Below are 18095 nucleotides of genomic sequence, written 5' to 3'. Positions count from 1 at the left end.
GAAAAATAAAAAAATGAGATTTGCATTTGATTTGGACAGTTAAGCAACTTTTCGTATTTCAGATAAGAAAGTATGTTCCTTTGTACTGCGATGTATTCTAAATATGTAGACAAGCTCTATGAGTTTTCTAATGGGTAATTGTCGTTGTTGACTAGAATCTACGGGGAATGTTTAACAAAACTCCGATATCAAAAACAAAAATAAAAAAAATTAAAAAATAAAAATCATTCTAATTAATCTCATCTCATCTTGTCTCATCCTTTGTATAAACTAACGATGCAAACTAATGATAGCTCAGAGAAGGACAGCATATTAAACAAAGCTATATCTAAACAAATACGTTCAAGTTTACAAATCAATGACGAAGATTTAACAATTACTAAATTCTTATTAAATTTATTCAAAGAAGCAACCAGCACTTCTTCCACCAATAGATCAACTTGTTTAACAACATTTGAAAAGATCCTAAAAGAAAATGGAGGAGATGACTTCCCTCGAGAGTTTGGAAAACAAATATTCGATATAATATACAACCACAAGATCTCACAAGATACTGAACCAACTCCAATACAACCAGATACAAAACCAACACTAGAACCCTCACAACGACATCCTCGAAACAATAGAAATCAAGAAGAAACAATAGAAGTTGGAAAAGTATATAGAGGCTATATCAGTGATATAACCCCCTACGGAGCATTCATACGATTGAATTCCCCACAATCATATCAATCTGGTCTATGTCATATTTCCCAAATTTCATTCGATGGATCTAGATTAAAATCACCTGAGTCTGTCTTACAATTAGATCAACAAGTATTTGTCAAGCCTACTGAGATAAAGTACATAAATGGAAGGAAAAGAATTTCGTTATCTATGAGAGGAATCGATCAGGAGACGGGATTGGTAGTTGATATTAGTTCCAATCATGATAATATTGAACGAGGAAGGAACAGGTCAAGAGGGAACGGGAGAGGAGTGAAGAGGAAATTAACATCGCCTGAAAGATGGGAAATACGACAATTGATTGCATCTGGAGCAGCTTCAGCTGATGATTATCCCGAACTAGAAGAGGGTGATGACGAAGACTCTGAAAGCCAAGATAATGATGGCTTTGGATTCACTAAAAAACATGAACCTGAACTTGAAACTGAAATTGAATTGAATAAAATCAAACCAAAATTCTTAGAAGGACAAACTTTAGAAAATGAAAAACCATCATCATCAATTAATATTTCCCAAGCCCCAGGATCAATGACTAAACTAGCAAATGAAGGTTCTAAATTTGTTCGAGAATTCAAAAATGAAAAACTTAAAGAAAAGCGAAAGAAAGAACAAGAAATACGGCAACAATCTACTAATATAGATTCATATGATCCATTATTTCAAAGAAGTGAACCGGTTAAAGAATTAGAATCGGATGAAGTGGCAATTAAGACTGAAGCTATCATTTCTGAATGGAAAATAGCAGAACTGAAGAAAAATATCACATATGGAAAGAGAACCAATTTACCTATAGAAGAACAACGAAGGCTATTACCAGTTTATTCAATGCGTTCAGAACTAGTAGAAAGTATAAAAAATAATCAATTCTTAGTTATTGTGGGTGAAACTGGTTCAGGAAAAACCACTCAAATCGTTCAATACATCTATGAAGAAGGTATCAATAAATCGCCAGAAGATAACCGTTTCAAAATCATTGGTTGTACCCAACCGAGAAGAGTTGCCGCCGTATCTGTTGCCAAGAGAGTTTCGGAAGAAGTTGGATGTACATTAGGAGAAGAAGTAGGTTATTCTATTCGTTTTGAAGATAAGACAAGCCCAAGAACTACGATAAAATACATGACTGATGGGATGTTGGAACGAGAAGCATTGAATGATCCATATATGTCTAAATACTCGGTCATTATGTTGGATGAAGCCCATGAAAGAACAATTGCTACCGATGTATTATTTTCATTATTAAAACGAGCAGCATTGAAGAATCCAAATCTAAAAGTCATAATCACTTCCGCCACATTAGATTCCGATAAGTTTCTGAAATATTTCAATGATTGTCCAATATTATCAATCCCAGGTCGAACCTTCCCCGTGGAAATCTTACATACCCGAGAACCAGAGGTGGATTATCTCGCAGCTGCGTTAGATTCAGTAATGCAAATCCACATATCTGAACCCCCAGGGGATATATTAGTATTCCTAACGGGTCAAGAAGAAATCGACACCAGTTGTGAAGTCTTATTTGAACGTATGAAAATCTTAGGAGAAGCCGTTCCCGAATTAATCATTCTCCCCGTCTATTCCGCCCTTCCTTCAGAAATCCAAACCCGAATCTTCGAACCTACCCCGCCAGGATCCAGGAAAGTCATCTTAGCTACCAATATTGCTGAAACCTCAATCACCATCGATGGGATCTATTATGTCGTCGACCCGGGGTTTGTGAAAGTGAACGCATATGATCCCAAATTAGGTATGGACAGTTTGAGAGTCGTGCCCATCAGTCAAGCTCAAGCGAATCAAAGAAGCGGGAGAGCAGGTAGAACTGGTCCTGGGAAATGTTATCGATTATATACCGAAAAAGCATACATGTCGGAAATGTTACCGAATTCCGTCCCTGAGATTCAGAGAAAGAATCTTGCCAGTACGATATTGATGCTTAAAGCTATGGGGATTAACGATTTGTTGAATTTTGAATTTATGGATCCGCCATCAATGAATACCATGTTGGTTGCGTTGCAGGATTTATATGCATTAGATGCGTTGGATGATGATGGGAATTTGACTGCTTTGGGGAGAGAAATGGCTGATCTTCCAATGGAACCCGCCTTGGCTAAGACATTGATCAAATCGGTGGAATATGGATGCACGGATGAGATCTTGAGTATTGTGGCGATGTTATCGGTCCAAACGATATTCTTTCGTCCTAAGGATAAACAAAATCTTGCCGATCAGAGAAAAGCTAGATTTCATCATCCGTTGGGTGATCATTTAACCCTATTGAATGTATTTCAACTGTGGCAATTGAATAATCAAAATAAGACCTGGTGTCAGGATAATTTCATTCAAGAAAGAAGTATGAAACGTGCTATGGAGGTGCGAAAACAACTCAAAACAATCATGATTAAATTCGGCCATCAAATCAGATCATGTGGAAATAATACTGATCGAATTAGGATGACTTTATGTGCGGGATATTTCAAGAATTCAGTCAAGAGAGATATGTATGAAGGTTATAAAACCCTAGTTGAACAAACTCCTGTTTATTTACATCCATCTTCTTCGTTATTTGGGAAAAATCCGGAATATTTGATATATCATACTTTATTATTGACTACTAAAGAATATATGCATTGTGTTTGTGTGGTTGAACCGAAATGGTTTTATGAATTGGCTCCTAGGTTTTTTATGAAGGGGGATCCGAAGCTGATTAGTGAACTGAAGAAACAACAGAAGATTATACCTTTGTCTTCCAGGAATTCGGATGATTGGAGGATAAGTTCAAAGAGAAGGAGATAGAAATTTGTCAGGAACTGATACAGAATCCAGAATGCAATATCAGACAAGAAGAAACTCCAGAACGAACAGGAAAGCTGAGTTTGATAGATTTCTATAGAATATGTTAGATGCTTAATAGCTAATAAAATGATTTATGGAAAAGTACACGCAGATGTAAGCATTGCTGCGATAAATTAGGATAGGAAGAAGCTTGGCAGTTTGTTTCGGACTTTTCAAGTTGAAGATAGCACCTTCTTTTATGTAATCTTCCTACTAATGCTGAAACACGCAAGAAGAAAAGACCTCTCTCCAATTCTCTTACCAATTTTCAGTAGCATAGAGATTGAACGGATTTCTCATCACTACTCCTCCTATCTCATGTAAAGAAATGCCTGTCAATCTATACTACTAACTCCGGTATGACTGTAATCTGTACTAGTGCTAGCAACACCCCAACCAGAGAGGGGCTGGGAGAGAGAAGAAAGAGGGCAAGCCGATATTTAACCTAAGAACCAGATAAGAATTGCCCCCACTCCTACTTCCAAGAACCCAAGAGCTAAGAACTGTATGATTTTATTGGTTCTTTAGTGTTGTGGTTGATGTTGTGGTTGATGGTTGGTTCATTTGTCATGTGACTTATTTTGTTAGTGTAGTTAAAAAATAATGTGGGGGATAATAGTGGGGGATTAACTTCTTTAAAAGGAAATCAAAAAAATTCATATGCAAATTTTTCAGTTTAATTTCTTCTCTTAATTTAATTAATCGTAAATAATTAATTAAGTATTTAATAGTCAAGTAGAATCCTTGTAAATCTGTGTCTGTTTCTACTTAAGGATTCAATAAACACATAGACGAAAGACAGACACCAGGAAACAACTATGACAAAAGAAGAAGATGAAAGTTCGGAAGCTAAATATTCAATAGTAGAATTCTTAAATGACCATCAACAATCGCCCCATAATACTAGAGACACGACATTTCCAAGTTGTGTTCGATTAGAAACAGATTCAACAACTGGTGACTTCTATGATCCAATAACTAAACGTAAAGTCACATTAAAAGGAATCAATGTCGACCTGGCCATGAAATATCCTACCCTGCCTTCAATGCCATCCTACACGGGATCAGCAAACGATCCAAATAGTATATTCTTTGATGGTGATAGTGTATCATTCGTAGGCAGACCGTTTCCAATCACTGAAGCCAGGCTGCATTTCAAAAGAATCAAATCCTGGGGATACAACACAATACGATACTTGATCACTTGGGAAGCTATAGAACATGCTGGCCCTGGGATATATGATGAAGAATTTATTGAATATACAATTGAAATATTGACAATATTGGGAGAAGTAGGTGGAATGTATGTCTTTTTAGAATTCCATCAGGATGTTTGGTCAAGATATTGTGGTGGTAGTGGTGCTCCTATGTGGACTTTATATGCTGCTGGACTTGAACCCAAAAGATTTGCAATTACTGAAGCGGCAGTATTACATAATGAAACTAGATTCCATGATTCAAGTGATACGTATCATAAGATGCTTTGGACTTCGAATTATAAGAGATTAGCAACTATGGTTATGTTTACTTTGTTTTTCGCTGGAAAGACCTATTTCCCCCAAATGACAATTAATGGTGAAAGTATTCAAGATTTCTTAGAGGGACATTATTTGAATTCAGTTAAACATATTTGGGAAGCAATATGTAAGCAATTACCCGAGTTAATCACTAATGGTACTATACTTGGATTTGAATCTATGAATGAACCTAATTGTGGTTTAATTGGACATCCTCATTTAGGTCAAATTCCAAGTTATCAGAATTTACGTGTTGGTACTACCCCAACTGCATTTCAAGCTATGAAATTAGGTATGGGATTCCCATGTGAAGTTGATGATTATCGAATTTCAATCACCGGTCCTTCCAAGGTCGGAACTCGTCTAGTTGACCCGAGAGGTGTTAGAGCCTGGTTAACTGTTGAAGAAGCTGTCACGATCGATAAACGATATGGATTTGTTCGGAATCCTGACTGGAAATTGGGTCAATGTATCTTTGCCAATATTGGAATTTGGAAATGGAGTCCATTTTTAGATTTCCAAGGATTACAACAATTATCGGAAAAGACAAGATTACAATCCAATCTTCAATGTAAATTAATCGAACCCCATTATTTCCAACGTCTTGATCCCAACTATCCAACCAAATCCCCAAACATTATCGATATCCATTACTTCATCAATACCTATTTCGTCGACCACTATCTCAAATTCAAACAAATCATCCGCACCATCTCCCCAGCATCCTTCATCCTCCTCCAATCCCCCGTTCTCGAAATCCCACCAGATATCAAAAACGACCCTCGTAACATCATCGACGCCAAAACAGTCTATTGTCCGCATTATTATGATGGGTTGTCACTTATGTTCAAATCCTGGAATGTTCGCTATAATGTCGACACCCTTGGGATCATGCGAGGCCGATACTGGAATCCAATATTTGGACTCGTACTTGGAGAAAAAGCCATTCGAAACTGTATCAAACGACAATTTCTTGAAATTCGACAAGAATGTAATGATCATTTAGGTTCAATCCCGATATTGATGAGTGAGACGGGGATGCCATTTGATATGGATAATAAGCTTGCGTTTAGGAATGGGGAATATATTGCCCAAACGGCGGCTTTGGATGTTATTTGTAATGCATTGGAACTGGCGGGGATGTCGCATACGTTTTGGTGTTATACTAGTGTTAATACTCATAAATGGGGCGATGGATGGAATAATGAGGATTTTTCATTTTGGTCCAAGAATGATCGGATGGAAAGAGTGGAGGATTCTGATACTTTAGGAGTAATGAGGAATAATGAATATGATATGAGGGGGCGAATGTCAATGGTTCCGAAAAAGGTGAAGAAAGATGGTGGGATTAAGAGGAAGTTGAGACTTAAGAGGACTGGTTCGAGAATGAGTGAACTTTCGGTTGAGAGTAATAATGTTAATAAAGATGGTGATTCAGATTATGAATCTTCAGATACGACGATTACAACAACTGCTGCTTCGTTTAATGATGTTGGTGTTATTACTACCATGCCGGAATATACTACTTCCCAACATTACAAACGGTGTCATCCGTCAGTGGATGGGGTTAGAGCTGTCAGTGCTGTCATTAGACCATATTGTATTGCCACTAGAGGTGAGATTTTAAATTCTGAATTTGATCTCAAATCCAAGAAGTTCCAACTTCGATTAAAATTGAAATCGGGGGATTTTAATACTTATCCAACGGTTATATTTGTACCTAAATGGCATTATCCAACTTTAAAAAGTGGTGAAGTTTATTCTACTTCGGGATATGTTAAGTATAATCCAGAATCAGAGATTTTAGAATGGTATCATGATATGAAAGAAGACAACTTAAGAGGAGGAGATCATGAAGAATGTATTATGATACGAAACAATTCCACAGCTAATGGGTTTAATATAACAGAAATACTTCCTTGCTCTATTATGTAAAATACGTTAATTAATAATATACAATACTTAAATCCTTTTTTAAAATTCTAAATTATCATCATCTCTTTCTCGTTTAGATCCAATACCTTTTAATTCAGTTTTAATTAATTCATTAACAAACTTACTAAAATAATTGATATATGGCTTTAAACTAGTCTTTTCAAAATCTTGTATTTTATGTTCACCATCATCATCTTCATTATTATCTTCATCCATATAGTTTTCTAATTCATTTTGGATTTGTTTTAAATTAGGAGCATGCATTGGATTGAAACCATATTCATCATCTTGATTATTTCCCGAAATATTCTTGGTTGGATCAAATGGGACACAAATATTCCCAGTACTTGGATGAATACAAAATGGAGATTTCAATAAATGAATTAATTGTCTTGAAACTTCAACATCTAATCTTGGATACATATAATAAATGATAATATCCTTTTTAGCTTCATTTAATTGATTAACTTGACTATTATTTTTAAGTACCAGCCTTGCCACTGAATTTAAATCTTCCCATTTTGATCTTGAATCAGAATATCTTGTTTGAGATTTCCATTTATTCTTTAATTCCAATTGTAATTGTTTATTAGGTATAAACCCCAACAATTCATCCACTTTATTCCAATTATCATCACTTCCAAACTCAGTCACCCAAGGATTCTGTTCATCCAAAACAATACTAGTAAATTCCCCCTTCAATATCTCAAATGATCTTTCAACATGGGGATGGAAAGGTCTCTTAATATTCATTCCCCCTTTATTACCACCTCCACTCTTCCCACCCAAAACATCCAAATACTCAACTATCCCCCTTCTTGCCCCCTCATCCAACTCCCTGGCTCTAGCATCACTCACCCAACAATGCGCCCCCCTTCTCCCCGAAAACACCCACACCAAATTCTCAAACCCAAAATCCTGTCTCAACGCCCCATCCAAAATCTTCGACCCCACTTGAATAAATCTCCAACATTTCTCACAAATATCAGTACCGGCACAACAAGTTCTTATCCCATCATAATCCGTCAAATCAATATCAAACACCAATTCCTTCGACACGGGCTTCAACGCACTCTTAGGGACATGTTTCCTTTGGTTTGGATTTATGTTATATTTCGCCCCAATTTCAAACCGAGTAGGATTTGCCAATATCACTGATTTTTTGAAGTCGTCGAGGGTCAGGAAGGAATTATATCTCGAATATGCCCCCGACCGGTATTCATAGGCGAATTCTCGCATGGTGAAGTCCTGGGTGGGTTTAGGGGAGTGGGATAACCATTGGAAGATTTGGCGGAAGGGGAAGAGACGTTGATAGTAGAAGATCATGTCTGCTTCTGTTGGTTTTGATGATTTGGTGGTGGTGGCGGAGGTGGGGATGGAAGCATTGTCGGCGAATGATTCTAATGTTATTTCTTTATCTTGAGCGGGTGTCATTGGGTATTAGCTCTGTTGATGGAGGCAAGAGAAAGAGAGACGTGTTTTGGTGTGAGAATTTTTTTTTAATACACCGAGAAAGAGAGAGAGAGACGCGTTCTGTGAGATTTATGTCGCATCAAAAAACGACATTTAATAATACGACATTTTGCAACTAGTTTTTCAATGAATGAATATTAATGTACATATATAATTGTATAAGCGACTATAGATATATAAGGGGGGTTCCTACATGGTAAAGATTAAGGATACACCTTCATCACCAGCAGTTACCAATTTATTTCCATGTTCCAAAATCGCGAAATCTAAAACCCCCATATTATGACCAACACCAACAAATAATTCTTCACCAGTTCTTGAATCCCATTTATAAATCTTACCATTCATACTTGAACCAATTAAAATCGGAGTTTCATCAACAAATTCCAATTTCGTAATGGCATCATCTACTTTAATATTTTTTCTTAATCTCCAAGAAGTAGTATCAAACAATAAAACATCACCTGAAACTAAACCAATTGCTAATAAATTAATAGTTTTTGATTTACACCAATCAATAGCTTCAATAGATAATTCAGCAATATCTTCAACATTATCCAAAGTTTTAAATCCATGAACAATCTTCCCATTATCATTATTTATAATTGCCAATTGTCCATCTCTTGCTCCAATGGCAATAACATTATTCAATACTTTAATAGTAACCCAAGGACTTTCAACCCCTTTGAAATCATCATGAGGTTGTAATTTATAATTTATCCCCCCGGTGAAACAATTCCAATTCACAACCGTACCATCCTCAGAAATCGACACCAAACTTAATTCATTCTCATCATCATCATCTTTCCCCGGAATAAATACGGCTCCATTACATTCCAACCCATGAGAAAACCCCGACATGATCTGCACGACGCCGCCGTTCCCAACTTCATCGATTTGATAACACCATACCGACCCATCAGGAGATCCAAACGCGAAATATGGTAATGTCGGATGCACAATCACAAACAACACTTCTTCAACTTCATCCAAGGTCGCAAATTGAGTCCATTTCTCACCGGTCTTGTTGGAAACATATACTTGAATAACACCCGCCATATCCCCGGTAATACAATATTTCCCATCATGGGTAAAACCTCCAGTAATGACTGATTCCTTATGTCCTTGGATCTCGCCCACAAAGCGTGGGGGTTGGGTATGGGTGGTCCATAAATAGGCAGTATTGTCCCCACCTCCAGTCACAACCATGGGTAAGGTGGGATGAGAGAAGATGGTGAAGATAGAGTCCTTGTGGTGGTCGAAATAGGCCCAGGAGTTGTTACTCATGTCGATTTCTAAGACGTCGTCTTCGTCGTCGTCGAGTTGCATTTCTTCGTCGTCATCGAGTGGTTCGGGGGCGTTGATGTCTTCATCGGCGACTTCTTCTGCTACTTCGTTGATGTCTATGAATTCTTCTTCTTCTGGTTGTTGGGGTTGTGGTTGTTGTGGTGGTTGTTCGTATTCTTCACTTGATGGTGCCATTGTGTGATGGTTTTTCTATAAGATGGTGTGGGATGGATTAGATGGAGTGACTAGGAAAGATATTGATTATTAATAATTTTTCATAACGCAGATTGAGAGATTGAGAGAGAGATGAGGAATTGAAATTAATTTTTTTTTCCGTTACAAGTTATATACAGGAATATCAACTTACTACTTTTACTTTTACTACCATTCCTATCATTCTATGGGTTGGCTTGTTGTAACACTTATCTTCTAGAGTTGATCTACCCATGGAAGTCAGAATTATAGCAAATAAATGTATCTGCAACAATAGACTTTGTCCAATTTGATTATCTCTTCGTCAGTATTTATGTGTCAGTTGATGATTCGGATTATCAATCCGATATATCAAGAAAGTAACACTTAAAATATACATATCTTAAGTATGAAGAAATACATTCAGGTAGACTGTCATGCTATGTTCCCTTCATAGGTACTTACATTTCAGTAATAATAAACTTGTTCCATAAAAAAGGTATTGTGACATTAATGCAAACTCATTTAGATAAAATGCACCAGAAATTGAAAAGTAAGTGTGTGTGGTTTGTCCTACGGAAGTGTACATTTCTTCTGATTTGATTATCGGAACATCTCATAGAATATCACAAAAGCAAATTTATACTAATAGTGGATTCAGTAAGCGAATTCCTAAGATTAATTCATTATACCAAAGTAATTTCCATACTTTTAGTTAACACAAAACAGTAATACTTGTAATACAATTTGCATGTACTTGGAGTTTGGGTTAATAACTGTTAGACACATACGGCTTGATTAACATTATGTTAGTCCTTATAACATTTGATATTACACAGATTAGATTTTGTGTAATAAATCTTATTAAATAATATGTCTAATATGGAATGTGTAATAAAATTGTTAATAGACGAAGAATGTACAATAATTAATAATTATTAAAACAATACGTTCTCTCTCTTTACTTGGGTAGATTATTGTTATTGTGTACTATACAAGAGATCTCCCGTGGAGAATACACCAAGCATATTCTTTGGACTATGAGTATGTCGTTACGTATTGCTTTAGGTAGCTAGTATATGGACAAATAACTCCGGAGTGTATACTAGTGGTATTGTAGTGAGGAAAAATTATAAAAAATTTATTGCGAAATAGGCGCCGATGCAGGCATTATTTCAAAAGGCGTAATCTACCCGGACAAACAAAGTCCCACAAGCCTCTTCTATTAGTCTAACCTTAACTTACACACCAAAAACATTCTTGTTCTTAATACACTTGTATCATTCCACTATTACAATTCTAATTGATTATCAATTAAATTAGATTCTTCTGTAATATCTCTACTATGTTAATTATTATGGCATGATTATTAATTGGTAATATAAAAAAAAATGGGATGTTAATTTTTTTGTATGAGTTTATAGAACTATGAAATTTTTTCTTATACAAGTAAATGAGTTACCAGATTATTTTTTTAATATTGCCATTGTATTCCTGTATGGAAGTTAGGTACATACATATATAATAATAAAAAAATAATCATCAATTACACTACCTTCCTTATGAGTTACAAAAATAAAAAAAAAGAAGAATAAGAAGAGACAATACCAAAAAAAAAAAAAAGCTTATTAAAAAAAAATTGTTAAGAGAAACAGACAGACAGACAGTCAGTCACATAGTTAAGACATAATACAAAAAAAAAAAAATTTATAATATAACCAGTTTAATTTACAGGTTAGAAATCCCCCATCTACACTATTTACTTTTGTTTTATTTATTTATCCCCCACTTATAGTGTTTATTCCCCCCAAAATTTATTTACCCATATATACTTATCAACTATCAACTATTACTATAACTAATACTATTAGCAACTAAGCAAATATTACAACAGAAGAATAGAATAGAATCATCAGACAGACGGACAAGACAGACATTTACAAATATACAAACAAACAGACAGACAGAAACAGCAGGTAGTTAAAGTAAGAAGAAGAAGAGTAATGACATCGTTTACTACTACACCAGAAGTATACGATAATCAACAGAGTACTACCAATAGTAATACCAATAGTAATAATAACGATTCATCAATAGTTGATTTATTTTATTCAGCAAAGAAATTATTAAAATTTCAACCAAGAATTGATAATAGATTTATAAGACAACAACAAGGACAACAACAGAGTCAACAACAGCTGGTACAACAGATACAGATGAATTCACCAGTTAATAATATTATATTACATGATAATGTATTAGATTTATTATCACCATTATCAATAGAAGATTTAAAGAATAATAACAATCACATGATTAACTCAATAAACAACATTCCATCATCATCATCCAATACAACTACAAGACCAATTAAACCAATAACAACAACTTCAACTGCTTCTTCTAATTTCAAAATAACAACACCAAATTCTGAAAATTCATCACCGGGTAATTCCAATACATTCATTAAACAAGAACCTTATATCAAACAGAAATCAAATTTAACTTCTTCATTAAGTAGATTGAATGAGAATAATACAACAAGTCAACAGCAACAAGTACCGCAACAACCACAGTCAAATACTACAAGCACTGCTCCCACTCCATCGACAACTACCACATCAACACCAGGATCTACTGCTTCTACTCCTAGCGGAGTAGCGGCAGCTCAGAAACCAACTGAATGTTTCAATTGTAAAACTTTGAAAACACCCCTTTGGAGAAAAGATGCAGAAGGAAATACATTATGTAATGCTTGTGGATTATTTCTTAAATTACATGGAACTACTCGACCACTTTCATTAAAAACAGATGTAATTAAAAAGAGAGCTTCCAGGAAATCAACTACAACCACCAAATTATCCACGTCACAACCAATTAATGGGAATCAATTCATATCAACATTCACAAACAAAACTGATTTCAATAAATTAAAACCAGTTGCACCTGGTCCTGTTCCTTCTTCATCTTTACCAACTACAAATACAAATTATAGTTCTCCTTCTGGATCAGTATCAGGTTCGGCGGCTCAACGATATAAGAATATATTGATATTACCAAAACCTACAAGTGGAACCAATATCGCGAAATCAATACCGATACCTAGCCAATCTTCACCACAACCATTTTCACCTTCTTCTCCATATACAATAAATACCAATCAACCATTCAAAAGAAAGAAATCAGAAGTTAATATGGTAGCCGGCATGGGAGGAGGAGAGGATGGTTCTGGTATGAGTATGAATATGCCATCATTTACCAATCGGAATAGAATCCTGAGTTCAACTTCATTAACTAATAATTCAACCATTCTTTCAAGTTCACAAAAACGGAATTCATTCACTTCTTTATCTTTCCAATCAAATTCATTGAATAGAAGAACTTCATTATCAAGAAAACAAATGAATAATAACAACACTAGTAATACCCCAACAAGTTCATTAACTTCTACAAATATAAATATCTTAAATCAAAGGTTTCCCCAAGCGGTATATTTCGATACATTACCACCACCCCAACAATCACAATCCCAACAACCACCGCAACCCCAACAACCACTACTTCATCATCAACAACTGCAACTGCAACTCTCACAACAATTCACCCCATCCATGTCGAGAAATAACAGCGCCACCACCCTCATGAACAACCCCAACTCCGCGGGAGCAATCATGGAATCAGCCACCAATACAACCGGCGGCACTCCCGGTTCAAATACCTCATCACCTTCATTTATGTTATATCAAGGCGGAGTCGATTCTCCCGCCTCGGTGCCCGCTACTCCATTGAATGTGAATGATTTATTACCTTCATCAGGCATGAAGAACACCACCACCCCATCATCATCCAACCGATCATTATTCACCCCATCCCATTCCCTGGCTTCACTATTCCAATCCCAACAACCACAACCACAACAATATCATTCCCTCCAACAACAACAACAAATGTCGGATTATTATGTCAACAATATCGAAGGCGGCATCCAATATCATCATCATAAACTGCAACCAAGACACCAGCAGAGCGTTATATTGGAACAATATCGGGCTAGTAAACCGCCAATGGTGGTTCATGAGGGTATACAGGATGAAATGATCATGATGGATCCTATGGCCATGATAGATGAGGGTGGGGGAGATGTGGATATGGGTGGAAACGGGGTTGAGAAGAATAATATGACGATGGGTGGGATTGATTTTGATGATTTTTTTAAGATTGCTGAGAATGGTGGTGATGGTGGGATTGGGGGAATGGGGGATGGAGAGGGATTTGATAAAGTGACTGGAGAGATTAATTTGCTGATCTTGAATGGGAATGTGAATGGTGGTGTGAGTGGAGGAGGAGTAGGACGTGTTGTTGGTGGTGGACATGTGAGTGGAAGTGGAGGTGGTGGCAATGGTGGGGAATATAAGGATTTAGATTGGTTAAAGTTTGAGATATAGATTTAGTATTAGTATTGTGATATTATATTTTTTAGTTCGTTTTCTACATTGATTATATAGTTTATGAATTATACAAGTATCGATTATCTACGAAAATGATTAAATATACAGAAAATTCTATGTAAAAATGGAAGGGGAGTTTTATTCTTCATCTTCTTCCTCCTCTTTTGGATCTTTCCAACCCATATCTCTATTCAACTCTTCATATTTCAACCGATCACGATCAGTAACACTCGGTTTAATATTCTTCAATGCAATTTCAAAATCATCCATGGTAATCTCCACATCATTATCATCGTCACCCCCCTCTTCCTCACCATCATCCGTCTTCTCATAAAACCCAGACACATCCAACTGCTTCACCTCCTGCCCCTTAAAAAACTTCTTCTTCAACGCACTCACCCCCGCTTCCCTCACCAACGAACTCAAATCCGCCCCACTGAAATTCCTACACTTTTCAGCATTGGCAATCTTCTCCAAGTCAACATCACTGGCCACTGGAGACCTATTCGCCTTAATCAACGTCTTCAAAATCTCTTCTCTCTCCCCAGCATCCGGTAACTCAATATATAATGTCTTATCCAACCTCCCGGGTCTCAACATCGCTCTATCTATCATATCCGGCCTATTGGTGGCTCCAATCACAAATATCCCATTTCTGTCATTCAACCCATCCAATTCCGTCAATAACGTATTCACCACCCTCGAACTCGCCTCACTATTATTCGCATCACGATTGGGAACCAACGCGTCCAATTCATCAAAGAATATAATACATGGCACCGAAGCCCGGGCCCGACTGAATACTTGTCGAACCGCCCGTTCCGATTCCCCGACATATTTGTTCAAGAGTTCTGGTCCTTTGATCGAGATGAAATTGGCTCGCAGTTCATTGGCCACGGCTTTTGCTAATAGGGTTTTCCCACATCCCGGTGGACCCCACATGAGGACACCGGCGGGAGCGGAAATACCGACTTTTTTGTAGAGTTCGGGTTTTTTGATGGGTTGGACTATACACATGTGTAATTCCATTCTGATTTTGGATAATGCACCTACGTTTTGCCAGGTGACGTCGGGGACGGTGGCGAATCCTTCTCGTTTGGCCGTGGGTTGGATGGTGGGGAGGGCGACGAGGAAGTCGGCGTAGGTGATTGATAAGGGGGAGAGTTGGGCTTGGGTGAGTGGGTTGGGATGGAGGGTGAGGAATCTCTTAATGGTTGAGAGTTTTTCCTCATCGGATTTGGTTTGGAATTTGTGGATGAGTTCGGAATCTATATCCATGGAATCTGCCGTGGGGACAACTTGTTCAGGTTGTTCGATTTGTTGTTCGGAAAGACTTTCGAATATTCTTTTGATGGCGGCGATTCCGGCGGCAGTGACAAGACTTTGAAGATCAGCACCAACGTATCCTGGAGTCAATTTACTCAATTCTCGATAATTAAACCCATCACGATCATCTAATTTAATATTCTTCGTCATGGTTTTCAAGATCGATATTCTTTGTTGTTCATTCGGAACATTTAAACAAATCTCCCTATCAAACCTTCCGGCTCTTCTTAATGCCGAATCCAAAGAATCGGGACGATTCGTGGCACCAATCACAATAACTGGTTTTCCACCCGTTTTATCCAATGTTAATTCATCCATTAATGTCAACAATTGCGCCACAATTCTTCTTTCCATCTCCCTCTGAGCCCCTCCATCTCTCTTCGGGGTAATTGAATCAATTTCATCCATGAATATCAAACACGGGGCTAATGCTTTAGCTTCGTCAAATAATTCACGAAGTTTCTTTTCTGATTCTCCAGACATACCTGACACAATCGACGGGGCTGAGATGTTGATGAATGGGACTTGTAATTGACCAGCAAGGGAATGGGCTATTGAAGTTTTCCCACATCCTGGGGGGCCATAAAGGAGGACACCTCTTGGTGGTTCGACTCCCGTGGCTTCGTAGAGTTCGGGATGGAGGATGGGGAGACCGATGAGTTCGTAGAGTTGGGTGATTATGTTTTCTAATCCACCGAGGGAGGAGAAATCGGAAGTGGGTGGGGAATAGTCGGGTTTTTTCTTTTGACGTTTGGAAGTGGATTTGGAATCTTTGGAGGAGGAACGTTTCTTGGATGTTGCTGTTGTTTCGGTGGATGGTTCTGGTGTTTCGGATGGATTGATGTTGTTGTTATTCCAGAGTGAAACCACTGATTTATTTAACATGTTTGAATCTTTAACTTCCATTAAATTATCATCATCACCATCTTCTTCGTCAATTTCATCCACATCAATAACTTCAACTTCACCCGCAATTTCATCATCTTCATCGTTAGGATCAACTTTTCCTAATTCACTTTCTTCTTCTTTTCGAATAGTTTCAAGAATATTACGTACATTCTTGGTAATCAAACTCTCCTTCTTTCTAGCCAAAGCATGTCTCTTCTGTTTCATATATGCGAACACTTGTGGCACGGTTATATTATTTGCAGTTTCCATATATTCCAAAGGATCAGGCATATCGATATCAACATTATTAGAATCTATACCTGACTGGTGTAATAATTTTCGTTTATTTTCGGCAGTACGTTCATCTAAGAGATCATAGATTAGATTATAGATGTCTTTATCCATTGTGGATGTGAGACTACCACTGCTACCACCTTTTGCCATCTTATGTCGTCTATATTTCTATTGTTGGAGTTTAGAAATCAAAAGCTTGAAAAATATTTTTGTTTAAATTAATTTTGAGATGGGCACCCGAGGTTTTGGTTACAGAAAAAAATTACACTTGGTAGTGCCATGGTGCGGCTTTTGCTTACCTTCCGAATTAGGATACAGCCCTAATAGGCGAGATACGGATTGAATATTGGCTACAACAGATTTATCCTACATCTAAAGTAAAGGATTCAGAGAGCTTTCTCCAAGTGAATGGACAAGAGCCAGTGGTTTTCAAATGAGTAGCTTTGGTATAGACTGAAAATAAATGATATACTAGTAAAGGTAATTTTCCTGCAACTTACCATTCCCATTCAAAAGAACAATCGTTTGATAAAGGTGATTTCGTATTAGCAAGAACATTCAACCATTTGACAGGTTGAATTTCAGAAGAGAGAGTTCTAGTCCTGAAGCATCTGGCAGATTGCGAGGAAAACCTGCTCGACTTAGCCATGGGACCAGAAGATTCAACAGATTCTCATTCTCAACTGGAGTCAAGAACCTATATTCAGGAGAGCCAGTATTGGGATTAGATCTTGCAGATAACCAATATGTCGTTTGATAAGTTCTAGTAGTTGTAGAAGTCTTTTTTCTAGAAAGTGATTGGAGCGTTTATGCAACTAACTAAAGTCTCAATAAATCTTTCTCGGTATCTAGAGCCAGAAGACAGCTACAAGAGTTTCATGGAATATAGCCATGCAAGCCCTTGTATTAAAACTGCAGTAGCAACGTAGTGGTTTCAGTACATTTCTATTCAGTCTGTGGCACCTTTGGTTCTAGATAGATTTAAGCTACTCAAATAATATCTCTCTGAATTCAAGAGCAACACAACCTGGCCAGAGAAAGACAAAAATAGCTATTTGAACAATAGCTATTTAGCAGGGGTAAAGCTTTGTTTTAGCTTCAAAGAACATATCCATTTCAACACCTGTCTCTATTTCCCTATCTCTACCGAGCAAGGTGGCACGTTTTATATATTTATAAA

At 37.0% G+C, this 18095-nt stretch overlaps 6 protein-coding genes across 6 annotated transcripts; 3 read left to right on the top strand and 3 right to left on the bottom strand. All coding sequences in view use genetic code 12, as the record gives it.

The window, feature by feature from the left end:
• Positions 1 to 276: 276 nt before the first annotated feature.
• Positions 277 to 3516, top strand: PRP22 (DEAH-box ATP-dependent RNA helicase; the record flags this gene model as incomplete). The annotated part of the gene is made up of 1 exon (XM_049409637.1): positions 277 to 3516. The coding sequence occupies one exon, from the start codon at positions 277 to 279 to the stop codon at positions 3514 to 3516; it is 3240 nt and encodes a 1079-aa protein (XP_049261116.1).
• Positions 3517 to 4373: 857 nt separating this feature from the next.
• J8A68_005557 (hydrolase) lies at positions 4374 to 7007 on the top strand (the record flags this gene model as incomplete). The annotated part of the gene is made up of 1 exon (XM_049409636.1): positions 4374 to 7007. One exon carries the CDS (start codon positions 4374 to 4376, stop codon positions 7005 to 7007), a length of 2634 nt encoding a protein of 877 aa, XP_049261115.1.
• A 39-nt stretch (positions 7008 to 7046) lies between these two features.
• J8A68_005556 (DNA primase subunit) lies at positions 7047 to 8441 on the bottom strand (the record flags this gene model as incomplete). Its single annotated transcript, XM_049409635.1, has 1 exon — positions 7047 to 8441. The coding sequence occupies one exon, from the start codon at positions 8439 to 8441 to the stop codon at positions 7047 to 7049; it is 1395 nt and encodes a 464-aa protein (XP_049261114.1).
• Positions 8442 to 8669: 228 nt separating this feature from the next.
• J8A68_005555 (uncharacterized protein) lies at positions 8670 to 9962 on the bottom strand (the record flags this gene model as incomplete). Its single annotated transcript, XM_049409634.1, has 1 exon — positions 8670 to 9962. The coding sequence occupies one exon, from the start codon at positions 9960 to 9962 to the stop codon at positions 8670 to 8672; it is 1293 nt and encodes a 430-aa protein (XP_049261113.1).
• A 2000-nt stretch (positions 9963 to 11962) lies between these two features.
• On the top strand, positions 11963 to 14404 carry GLN3 (nitrogen-responsive transcriptional regulator; the record flags this gene model as incomplete). The annotated part of the gene is made up of 1 exon (XM_049409633.1): positions 11963 to 14404. One exon carries the CDS (start codon positions 11963 to 11965, stop codon positions 14402 to 14404), a length of 2442 nt encoding a protein of 813 aa, XP_049261112.1.
• A 141-nt stretch (positions 14405 to 14545) lies between these two features.
• RIX7 (putative AAA family ATPase) lies at positions 14546 to 17065 on the bottom strand (the record flags this gene model as incomplete). The annotated part of the gene is made up of 1 exon (XM_049409632.1): positions 14546 to 17065. One exon carries the CDS (start codon positions 17063 to 17065, stop codon positions 14546 to 14548), a length of 2520 nt encoding a protein of 839 aa, XP_049261111.1.
• Positions 17066 to 18095: the final 1030 nt, after the last annotated feature.

The sequence above is a fragment of the Hemisphaericaspora subhashii genome (assembly GCF_019202705.1).
Source record: "Hemisphaericaspora subhashii strain CBS 10753 chromosome Unknown scaffold16, whole genome shotgun sequence".
Classification (NCBI taxonomy): domain Eukaryota; kingdom Fungi; phylum Ascomycota; class Pichiomycetes; order Serinales; family Debaryomycetaceae; genus Hemisphaericaspora; species Hemisphaericaspora subhashii.
The sequence above is the reverse complement of the archived record's forward strand: the minus strand, read 5'-3'. Positions and strand labels throughout refer to the sequence as shown.